General features: G+C 54.4%; 2 protein-coding genes across 2 annotated transcripts; one reads left to right on the top strand and one right to left on the bottom strand.

The window, feature by feature from the left end:
• Window positions 1-453: 453 nt before the first annotated feature.
• Window positions 454-5,638, bottom strand: CORC01_01616 (CNH domain-containing protein; the record flags this gene model as incomplete). Its single annotated transcript, XM_022613270.1, has 3 exons — window positions 454-1,428; window positions 1,482-2,147; window positions 2,198-5,638. 3 exons carry the CDS (start codon window positions 5,636-5,638, stop codon window positions 454-456), a joined length of 5,082 nt encoding a protein of 1,693 aa, XP_022480369.1.
• Window positions 5,639-10,300: 4,662 nt separating this feature from the next.
• Window positions 10,301-11,319, top strand: CORC01_01615 (superoxide dismutase; the record flags this gene model as incomplete). The annotated part of the gene is made up of 4 exons (XM_022613269.1): window positions 10,301-10,313; window positions 10,721-10,900; window positions 10,993-11,241; window positions 11,297-11,319. 4 exons carry the CDS (start codon window positions 10,301-10,303, stop codon window positions 11,317-11,319), a joined length of 465 nt encoding a protein of 154 aa, XP_022480368.1.
• Window positions 11,320-12,100: the final 781 nt, after the last annotated feature.

The raw sequence follows: 12,100 nt of genomic DNA, 5'->3' as shown, positions 1-12,100 counted from the left end.
GTCAAAATCGTCATATTCCTCTTCTACGGGGACTGCACATCCCAAGGCTATATCAGTGGGAAAAAAATTCTCCTACTTGACCACCAAACAAAGAGGAAGAGGTAAAATCCCGGCCGTGGCCTGGGAAGCACATGAACCGCCGTGTCCGCCGCCGCCGCCGCTGCCACCCCTTTCCAACGCGTGCAAAAACCCTTTCATGATTCTCGTCGACCCAAAACGCCTTGCGGTCCGCGCATAGCATCATATCCACACTCGTACTCGTTAGTCAGGAACGCCTCGCCCGAGGACGAAGAGAACGAAAAAGAAACCGGCTCTCTGAGCCACTTTTTCCAAAGGTGTGAAATATGCCAGGAGACCTTGACTGCCAACCCAATCATGGGACGCGCAAACTGTCCCTCTCATCAATCGTGGCATCCCCAATGCATCTGGTCTGATATGAACCACCGCACCATTCTATTTCTCCATATGTCCATCGTTGAGAAGCATCTCAAGAACGACCTGCACGCCGTGTTGTTCCGGGTGGCTCATGGAGATCTTGACCGTTCCCTTGGAATCATCTCCTGCGGGTGTCTGCCCGCCGAGCCAACTGTTCTGTGAGGCCGAGGCATTGCCACCAGTGGGGCCTCTGACGCCGAAGTCAAGGCATCTAACGTCGCGACCGGCGATGATCTGTCTGAGGCGACCGTTCTCGGCGTTGCGTACCTCGACATAGTCTCCATTGAAAAGGAGGAGGTACTGGCCATACATTGTCGCGCTTGTAGCTTTCTTCTGCTTGCCCGAGTACTCCATAATTAAAGTGCGACTCACATCGCCGTGCTTGTCGACGTAGACGGCACAGTCCTCGTACGCCAGCAAGAACTCTTGATCGTTCAACTTGAACATGCCTAGAGGTCTTTGATCCCGTATCCTGCTTGCAATGTTCGCAATAGCGGGCTGTTTCAGGTCGGGTATAGACATTGTCTGCTTCTTATCGAGGGTGAGCAACTCGAAACCCTTTGCCGTTGATACGGCGATATAGCTCTGGAAGAGGTTGAGGGAGTAGCATTCTGTAGGGAGGTAGAATTCGTCATAGTCGCGGAAGGAGTCGGTGCTGCCTCCCAAACCCTTGCGGCCGCCGAATATCCGAGGTCTCTTTTCCGACGCCTTCTGGAAGACAGGTTCGAGTACCTTGAAGGTGTTGTGCATGCCTTCCTTCCGCTTAAAGAATACCAACATGCGTTCCTTCATGCGCGCTGTGGCAAAGAAAGCAACATCCTTTGCTAATCTTTGTGGCGCTCTCCTCGGGTTGTCGTGAGCAGGGGCAGGGAAGTTCGATACCGGCGCAATGACATCGAGAGGATAAGCGATGAGAGAGCGGTCCGCAATGATGAGACAGACAGAAAACTCTTCCAGGACAGCTATTTGTGTCACTCTGTTTGTTTGTACGCTCTGTAGGCTCGTTAGCGATCAGCCGGGCTATACGCTGGTTTGTTTCAACTTACCCTCATCCAGCCGCGGGGATTTGTGGCATCGGAGATGTACACGCCATAGTCTGTTCCAATGGCAACGATCGACTTGCCAAACGCGTTGAAGCCGCAAGCACAGTTGACCTGGGCTCTGCACACGGGGGCTGGCCCTCTGCCAGGTCCGTAAACTTCCTCGATCTCCCGGACAGCTCGGTCCAGAGGGGTTCCGCGAATGGGAACGCCTGGTTGCCTGCCGACAGCTGAAGCTGCATCATAAACGAACGCACTGTCTGCCAGCACACGTAGGCGGAATGGCTCGGCATTCTGAGAGAATAAAGCCTTGGCATGCCGTGTCTTGGCCTCAATAATCTTCTCAACCCATTCCGCGCGGCTTTGAGCTGATGTAGCGTACAGTGTGTATGTTTCGTGGCCCAAGTGCTTGATCTTGAAAGGGTAGAGAATCTTACCCTCAGGATCGTTAGACAATGTCGGCGTAAGCCTGGCTGCTGATGTCGACCCAATCGAGGAGCTGGTTGCGGCATGTTCCAGACCAGGACGCTCAGTGCCGTTAGCAGCGATCCGATTCAACCTTGGGTCCGAACCTGCGCCGCCAGCGCGAGCCAGAGGAGCAGTGATGCCCTTTTGCTTCGAAATGGGGTCATCGTTCATGCTATCAAGGAAAAGTAGAGGCATAGGGATAGGCTACAACGTCAGCATCAATCGATGTTTCCTCGATGGTACAGAGAACTTACCTCTTTTGACACGTCGTATTTCTTCTCGCCTCTGACGTCTTTCGGACTCACAACCTTTGCAAGGATGAAGTAGTGATCAAACAGCAAGGCATGCGTGTCGACCCATCTCACACCCTTGGAACCCATTCTCTGCAAATCGCCCTGCTTGATAAGTTCTCTGCCGAGGTGGTCAAGGTTGAGGACCGAGTGGAAACCGGGTCTGAGAACGAGCATGGAATTTAGTTCCATCATTTCAACCTTCTTTTGCATCTCGGCCACCTTCGTGTCACACTCCATTGTGACATTGCGAATCTCGGCGATTGCCCTTGCCAAGTTGGCCTTCTCTTCGTCGTCTCGAAGTGTCTTCTTCTCAACGGTTTCGAGCAGCAGAGAATATCTCTGCAAGCGCGTGATGGGGGTCTTGAGGAAATGTTGCCATCCTAAGCGCTCAGAGCGCTTGTGCCGCATGACCTGCTCCAGAAAATTGCGGAACAGCAGATTTCGGTCAGACTCTTTGCGCACCATGTACTCTGCGTACGGGAATTGTGATGCATAGTCAATGTAGACGTCTTTGGCTTTCCGGATCCATTCACGGAAAAGATCAGAGAAACCCGAGACCCAGGGGCCTTGCTCTTGTTGGCGATACTTGAGCTGTGCAAGAAGGTTGTCCTTGTTGACGAGCTGGACGGCATCAGCCTTTCCAAACACGACTTGAAGGAACTTATCGATCTTGTTGGGTGGAATGATGGGAGGCTGAGAGTTCCGCAGATGATCTCGGTACAGTACACGGAGAACCTCGAGCTGACTGACGAAGTACTCTTCGCTGTTGACGATCTCGTGGAGAACGTGCTGACGCTCAATCTCCTTCTTCGGCTTTTCAGCGAGTTCAGCTTCCTGTATCTTATAGTGAACATTCCAATCCGCCGGCTTGACCTCATCAAGAAGCACATCATCTAGGTTGGCCTTTCTGAGTGTCCTCATACAGTGATGTGAGTAGCAGCGCCCGGATTGAGAGTCGTCGTCATGCAACTTGGGAGCATAACAGCCATACCCCGTCAGTTGCGGCAGGACTCCGGATATTGTACCGTTTCCGAATTTGACCCATTCTTCCTCTGGGACAAGAACTCCAGCGTCCAACATCAGCTGTGAGACGAGGGTACTGAGAAGCTCAGCATCGGCAACATTGATGGTAGGGACCTTTTCTGTGAACAGTTTGAGCAATGCCTCTTCGACTGTTTTTTGCTTCAAGTCCGGTTCGCCATCAGCCATTTCGCGAATCCATGCGGCGATTCCGCTAAGAGCCCAAGGCTCATAGCATCTCCTGATATCGCTAGAAGTAAGCTTGGACGGCACGAACTTCCTCTTCCGACCGCTAGGCAGTGTGATCATGTCATATGTCATCGATGACGGCGTACCCGACTCATAGCCATCGTATGGCAGGCCCTGTTGTGCCGCAAGTTGTTGTTGTTGAGTCTGATAGCGGGCCATCTTTCTCCTCTCATCTGCGGCATCTGTCCGTGACCGAACCGGAGCTTGTACTTGGGGCGTGTGACTGTGGCTCGACAGGGAAATGGATCGCTCCGGGAATGGTGAGTTCAGGCCGGTAGAGCCTCCGCCGTGGTAGTCTGAGCCGCCATCATGTAGTGTTCGCGAGTCGGTGCTGAGCGAGTGGGAATGGTAGCTGCGAGTTGTCGGGTGAACAGAAAGTAGAGAGCTTGTATCGCTACCAGGACCTGGGGGAAGCGCCGGAAGCGGCCTGTTGGAAAGTCCTGGATGATAGTAGAGATCAGGATAGTCCTCCTTGTACGGCGACTCGCTGCCGCTCTGCTTTGAGTGAAGCGACACGTGTTCATCGCCATCGTCGAAGCTTAGCCGGTGAGCAGACGGTGCCTGCAGACCGCCCGTGCCGCCATAGTCGACTTCCGCATCTCGGAAAGCAGGGGCCCTCTCGTAGGCTTCATGAGAAACATCGTAGTCGTCGGGGTTGGGGAGCGGCCGGGATCCGTCCTGGGCCGGTGTTGGGCCGACTTCACTGCCGTATGCCAGATTCCCAGGGTAGCCCCCAGCAAGCGCACCCAAGTCCATCCCGCCATAGTCTGTATCATCGCTCTGTTCTTCAGGTGGTGGTGGGAGAGGGTTCATGGCGACTGGCTCGGTGAAAGAAAATGGAACGCTGCTAAATCTCTTGTCGTCCAGCTCCGCCTGCTGCATGGCCAACACCCCCGCAGTTCCCTCTGGATCGTCGTCGTCATCGTCGTAATCGAACGTCGGGATTGGAGTCCTGTTAGCAGCCGGCGCGTTCGAGGACGGTGCCATGCCGGCGGTAGCAAGGTCAGAATTATACCGCCGTAGTCCTTGAAGTTCGTCGTCGGAGAATTGTCCGTTGATTGGCATGGGGCGGTGCCGACCGCCCAACTCAGCCTCGATGTCTTGGAGCAGAGAGTCTTGTAGTTGAGCTTGGTCCTCGTCTGTGGGAGTGATAGCGCTCGGGTCCCAGGTAGGCTCTTCCATCGGCCGGCTCGGGAGAGGGGCGTTGGTGGGATGTCGTTGCAAGCCGGGGGAGTGCTGCTGTTGAATCTGCGGAGACGAAATCGGGGATGCTGCCGAGTCCGATCGCGCAGACCTGTTATAAAAGGACGAGGAATCGGCGTAGTTCGGTCCGACGGGCATCGACGATTGGATTGGGTAAGGTGTCTGTGAGTTGTCCGAAGCGTACGACGCGGCTGAGCTGTTACCATTTGTCGCATAGGAGTTATAGTTGTTGCCATAAGACTGCGAAAAAGTCGAATCATAGGTTGGTGCCGGTGAAGTCGCGGATGGCGCGGATGGGAAGGTGCCCTGGTACGAGGAGGTGGGCGAGTGGCCGAACCCCTGGGAGGACTGGGGAGCCGTCGGGGAGCCGTAGCTTTGATTGTAGTTATTGTAGCCGGAGTATGTCGGTTGACGCTGAGGAGCTGTCGTGGTCGCATACGCAGCCGGGTTGTAGGCTGCCGGCTGGTAGCTAGGTTGCGTTGGAGATGTATATGATGTCGGCGAAGCGGCGGATCCATATCGACTCGGGGGACCGGGGTGGTACGGGAGAGATGCCGACGCCGTCGACGGCGTCCGCGCAAAGGCTTGGGGGTTGTAGCTTGAATGCGAAGACGTCGGAGGCGACGAAGCTTGGTACTGGTGCTGGTAACCGGAGAGCGCATTGTTTGTTGAGCTGTAGCTGTGCCGGCCTCCAGAATGGCTTGAAGTTGTCGGGCTTGTTAGGAAGAGTTCATCTTCACCTCTCGAGGCGGACTGCTGATGACCACGAGCTTGCGCTCGGCTCTGATCGAACATTGCGGCATCATCGCCATTGTTGAAACTCGGCCGCCGCCCGAGGTAAGCCGACTGATCTTGCGACTGGTCGGGTGTGGGGTATTGCACCGGGGGAAGATGGCCATAACGGCGCTGGCCGTCGCCTCGGAAAGACATGGTGATCGCGCAGGACGGGAACAGCGACGATGTGACTGGTCTTGGAAATCAGCCTCTGCGGCAGGCTGCTACATCGACCTAAGCAGAAAGCCGGGTGATGCTCGATTGCATCTGTTCGTAGCGAGCTCGATCGGAGAGTTGGTCGCTATACCGTGCGGTTTCGCTGCTCGCTGGTCCGTCTATACACGAGAGACTATCTTCGTAGGTTTGGCAATGTGCCAAGGGTGGAAAGTGAAAGTTGGCAAGTTGTACAGTTGTTTGTCCGGGTGGTCGCGGGTCGAGCCTCGTGGGTGGTGCTGTTGTGCGGCGCAGGCGGGCCTAGTAGGACTGACGTCTTTCGGGCCTACCCTCAGGGCAGTGATGTGCGGCGACGGCAATTTGGAGAAGGTTGTCGGGCTGATCTGGCCTAAGACTGGCTGGCACAAGGCGATCTTCGCGCGGCAAACGGGGCGTTGAGCAGCTGAAAGGGCGTCAGGTAAAAAGAAGGGTGCAACTTTGAATACAAGTCGCGCGAGAAAATACGGTCGGGTGCTGTCAAAAGAGCCCTACCGTCACTGGGTGGGATGGTGAGAAGAGGTGAAGCAGTGAAGCAACGAATAGCACGGTGCGACACGGTGCGTCTGCCTGGCGGCGAGAGCGAAAACCAAGCCACAAGAACGGGGCTGGAGGGTCGTCACAGGAGTCCAGTTGCAAGGTCAGAGTCGTCGGGTTTGGCTTGCGGCTGGTAGTGGTGCAGTGTAGGGCAGCGTAATCTTGCGAATCCTGAAGTGATGTCTGAATTCCTCTTCTAGGATAGTGTTGGTCTCCCTGAGGTCTTTGCTGAACCACCCTCTCGCTATCTCTCGCTCCCCAGACTAGTAGGTCGAGTCGCACGCAGTCCGCGTTCGTTGTGTGTTGCGCTGTTACCCTCCCTCGATGGCTGACCCCGTGGGAGTTTGCGGGGTGGGCGACCGGGTGGAAATACGCGTGGACTGGCCGACTGGACCCTTTCTCAAGCCAGGCGACGGGGTGCGATGGTTTCGTGTCGGTCGCTTTGTAGTGTTAGGTGAGTAGAAGAAGATTTACCCGACGCATCCCTCTCTTTTCGCTAATGATGAATTGGGTTCGGTAAAGTTCAGGTTAAGGTATCCGTACCTGATGAGAAGTTGTGGGTGCGGGTGTGGGAGCGGCGCTGGGACCAAAATGTGAGGCACCAACAGGAATACACTGCCCAGAAGAAGAACCAAGCCAGTTACTTGGCAATTCGGCCGTCATGTGTTGTGAAAGGCCCAGGTGAAGAAGAAATTGAAGCTGGGCCGGGAGAGTCTTGGCTTGGCCGCACCAGAGTGAACTGGGACGGACAGGATGGGGAAGATGATCGAGGACGTCGACTGGACCCTTCAGGCAGTGAGGTACCACCACGGCTAAGTTGATGTGGGAAGGTACATGTGCAGCTTCACTCGAGCATCGAGGTGGGCTGGCCTGGGCTGGGCGGACTTGACTGATACGTCCAATTAAGGTACGAGCGAGTACGTACCTACTCTTTTGAGTCTTGTTCACTCTGCATTCATCGCCCTTTTCCAAATATCCGAGGTGAGAGATGAGAGCAGAGAGAGGGAAAGAAGACTGGGAGTTGCTGATGCACTGAGATAGACGGCAAGCCCGGGCAACAGTGATGAGAGACTCTCAGACATTGAGGACCGTGAGTTCAGTGGCCGTCTGATGTTCCCAGTCTAACTTTCCGTCAACTTTACTTCGTTTCGGTCCCAGGATGAACACAATGGCCCACTCTGAAATGCCAATCATGAATTGGCTCAAGTACGTATGATTTACGACTGACCGTACCGACACGAAGGACAAGCTGGAACAGTACTCGGGGGCCGTGGGCCAATGGCGGACGTTGACCTGTTTCGTTTTCTGCCCTGCGACATTCTCACCATCGATCATGGATGCCACCTCACCACTATATTTTCATCTGTTTGGTTTTGTATTCTTTGGCGTCTGCTGCTGTACTGATTACCTGACGGGGGATGAATATCTAGCACAGAGGTACTTCAAGTCTATTAGGTACTCATTTGATCCCAGAAGCAGCCCACCTCCCCTCCCCCCCATCCCACATACCACCTCCTTTGAGTCTCGTATTTCGACTAGACGCACATTGGGGCAGCGGGCTGCACGACGGTTGGATGACCATCTCCAAAACCTGGCCGAACGGAAAATTCCTACAATTCGGGGTCCCTGCCGGGTGGATATTAATTTGCTAGCAGACCCCATCCTTGTATACCTATTCTCCCACAATGTCCGACAGGGGGCGTTGCCTCCCAGCTTCTTCAATCGTCCATTTAGAAACGAGAAAAAGAAAGATGCGCGTTATGTCCAATTGATCCGCATGCTACTTTATTGTCTCGTTTCTCGGTAACCTTTTCCGTTCCTGGTCACACAGAAAATGCGCTTGCTGAAGACTTGTTTCGGTGGAATGTGCGATTTCGAAATCCCACCAAGGGGTTTGCTGCGACTCTCGTCCACCGATCCCAGACTGAGGTTGGCCTGGAATTCCTCTGTACGTCTGCAAGCATGACAATGAGAAGATCAATGGAACTATTTCACACCACGTGTCCCACCGGGATCGCTATTAACCTGCGCGTCGCTGAGTCTTGGCCCATCTGTCTCCTTGGCTCTAGACTGTTCATTGTCTCGTTCAGTAGGTGGCCCCAACGTCTCTGGAAACGAGATGTGTCAATTTGAACGGCATCTCCCTAGGCATCTTGCGGTTTCGTATGCCAGCCATCCTGAACTGCAGCATGACGAGGGAAGGCCGCAAAGATGGGTCACCTAACTAACGCAAGCCGCGACCGTAAGCTCTGGTCCGTAGGGCTGACTGCATCTGAGGGCACGGCGCCACGGGATTGGTCTCCGCAGTCATCAGCATTCCCGAGCCGTCAAAGAGACAATCTTGACTGGTGGGATGGTTTAGATTCATGCAGGAGGCATGCCCCTTGTGCCTCAGGTTAGTTCCAGCTGCTCGCTCTCGTCCGTCTTTGGGACTCCGTATTCATTGTTCGACACGTACGGGTGCAGCTGGTTCCGAACCAGCCGGTGCTGGCCAAGCGGACGTCAATTCGCGTGTAGGTAGTGTAGTGTATCTCTCGCAACGTGCCGAGGTTGACCTAAGCTGCCAGGGATGGTAGTTGTGAATACTGACCTTGACATATCGACGTGCCAACGATCTTATGGGCGTTCGCAACCACCCCCGGCACCCTCCGGAGCATTGCAGAGCAGGTTGTTGCTTTAGATCATTATTGTCTATCAAAGATGTTTCATCGTCGACATCTTTACGATCCTTGGAATCCAGTCATGATGTCAAAGAAGTCGTTTACGAGAGAGGCATCGAAACGACCCCGCCAGGCATATGGCCAGAGCTCCATGCTAGCGCTGATAACGTGTACGGATAGCCCATGTCGGATAATGGCTGAATCTCTCCATTGCACCTAAACTCTATCGACCCAATCTGACTGCCTTATGTGGTGCGGTGTGCCGTTGACCAATTGCACGGTACCGAGTCGGCTATTATTACCACAGAGTCATTGAACGAAGCTGGCTGCCTCCCAAATTGTCGTGACAGAACAGTAAGGCTTGTCATTCGCAGACTATATACCACGTGAAGAGGCCTCGAGGCCTATCATATTCTCGAGTGTCCTTGCCCAAGCCACTCCCGGCATTTTCGGACGATGAGGTGCGCCGTGTCGCTGACGGCGCCGCTGACTCTGCAGGAATTATTCACGGAGGATGTCGCGGCTCAAGCCACAGTTGGCGGGAGATTTTAGGTCAGAGTGGCTCTTCGCAACTTGTGGCACTCCCGCGCGCGCGTTCAAGACATGGCAGGCCGAGCATCGGCCCTCTTCCGCATGGCTTGGACAATGATTCTGTACAGAGACGGCGTGTGCTAACGCGGAGCTGGAGCAAGAAAGTACCGTAATGGACCGAGCAGCTTGACGAGTTCCCGCAGTGCCTTCCGCTTCACCATCGCATTGCACCATCCATTTATTTGTAAGCATCCCAGAAGACTGCTACACCATCAGCCAACCAGCTGCTCCCGAAGCTCAACCTGAACCCACTTCGACCAAGATGACGGCGATGAGATAATGTTCGAGCGGGGCAATAGCTTACCCCACCATCCAAGCGCAAGCTGGGCGTGCTGCTGGCCCTTCATCGGGACTTGGACCGTAGCCAGAATCGGAGAGGGAGGGGAAACAGGCCGGACACCAGGGGAAGCCAGCGGGCGAGAAGACGAGCAACCTTGCCGTGCTGCTGCGTCCCCCAGAGGCTCAGGGAAGATGAGGCGAGGCGAGGCGAGGCGAGCTTCATTCCCTCGGAATTCCGAATTGTGCCTATTCCTGCAACGGAATACAACGTCTCGTCCTCATTGGGCGTCCACAGAGTTTGTGGAAGCGGTGCCCGCCCCTTTCACCAGTGTTGTGTGTCTCTTCTCCCCAGTGTTCCAGTGTTCTCCGGTCTGGGCTGGGCAGCTGGCCCGTCTCAGAGACTCCATAAGGTACTTTCCCCTTCTTCCCCTCTTTACACTTTGACCTTTCATTTCTCCTTCTCAACATCCTCTGCTTGAGCAACATACTCGTGATACAACGAAACCAATTCAAAACAAAAAAACCACACAAATCATTCACAATGGTCAAGGCTGGTAAGTGTCACTCTTTATATACCCGGAAACCAACCATCCCCGTTGCCCTAGTGCAGAGCCGCGGTGCCGGGATGGAGGGGTAACGCAGTCCAACCATCCAATTTGCGCTGGATTGAGCGGGTTTTGGAACGACGTGGGAAAGCAAACACCCTGATGGCTCCGCGACGTGCCTACGACTGGGAACCAGCTTGCCGCTGGCCAATCTTCAAGCTTGATCGACTCCATCCTGGTGTTCCTTGCGCCGCTGCTGTCGATCCGTTTGGTTCAAATCCAAGTGGTTCTCGTCATTCCCGTCGTTCCCGTCGTGGGGAAAGCTTAGACGAGGGTTTCCGCTCGGGGGGAGGTTGGAAAGGGAGCAGCTTTTTCGAGATGGGGATTGAATCATTTCGCTAACTTTCCGCTCCCAGTCGCTGTCGTCCGTGGTGACTCCAAGGTCACCGGCTCCGTCGTTTTTGAGCAGGAGTCCGAGTCCGCTCCCACCACTATCACCTGGGACATCACCGGTAACGACGCCAACGCCAAGCGTGGCATGCACATCCACACCTTCGGTGACAACACCAACGGCTGCACCTCTGCCGGTCCTCACTGTAAGTATTCACAAGGGGGTGGACAGGTCCGAAGAAGACCACGTCTCGGGGTTGGATACACATAGATAAGGGCTGATCACGGCACGCTGCAGTCAACCCCCACAACAAGACTCACGGTGCCCCCGAGGACGCGAACCGCCACGTCGGTGACCTTGGCAACATCGAGACCGATGGCCAGGGCAACTCCAAGGGTACCGTCACCGACAAGCACGTGAAGCTGATCGGCCCCGAGAGCGTCATCGGCCGCACCGTCGTTGTCCACGGCGGCACCGACGACCTCGGCAAGGGTGACAACGAGGAGTCTCTCAAGACTGGCAACGCCGGTCCCCGTCCCGCCTGCGGTTTGTACAATCCAGCCCTCTCTAGTAGACAGGAAATACTAATGATCAATCATAGGTGTTATTGGTATCTCCAACTAAGCTCATCATTGGTACCCCTAAGGAGCTCCTTTGGGTTGAATGCCATCAGAGGTGGGGTTACAAAGCTCTACATACGCTCCTTTCTGCAACGCTCGTCTACAGTGTCGGAGGCAGCTGAAAATTGGGAGACTTAGCCTCTATCAATAGTAGGACATTCAAAAATAACGAAAGAAAAGAGAAAAAATCATCGTAACTTATATATCCAAATTCGTAAGGTGGTGAATTAGCATCGAAACTGAAGCTGAAGGTTCGGCGGGAGTGGCGGGGCTGGGTCCTTGCACTGTGAGGGGTAGAGGATGACGTGAACACTGCCAATACTGGCATGATGGTGTCTATCTTTAGTGATAGTTGCAGTACGTATATCATTCGCCCTTTGGTTTGCTTGAGAGATATCGAATTCTGTAAAAACGAACTAGAAGAAACAATTGCTACCATTGAGAGGTTGAAAGGTAGTTTGGTTTGTATAAATTCTTCATTCAATGGCCAAACCAGTCAAGCGACGCTTTGTTGTTATTCAAGGGGGGAAGCTATCCTCAGCAACCAAAACCCCAAGTGCAACAGCACCTTACATAAGGTAACTGCAACCCCGCTCTCGCTTGACCCTCCCGCCACTGCTACTGGCCACAGGCGAGCTGATACCCCTGCCTCTGTGTGGACTGTGGTCCCTGAACTCCTTTCCCCACACTTGCTTGCTCGAGACCGGGCGAAATTGAGGCAAGCTGTCAAAAAGGCGGTACGACTGTCGAACGTTGGTCGAACAATCGGCCTTGTCAATCCCTTC

The sequence above is a fragment of the Colletotrichum orchidophilum genome (assembly GCF_001831195.1).
Source record: "Colletotrichum orchidophilum strain IMI 309357 chromosome Unknown Scaffold_8.1, whole genome shotgun sequence".
In the NCBI taxonomy this organism is placed as follows: Eukaryota; Fungi; Ascomycota; class Sordariomycetes; order Glomerellales; family Glomerellaceae; genus Colletotrichum; species Colletotrichum orchidophilum.
This window is presented reverse-complemented; position numbering and strand designations above follow the sequence as displayed.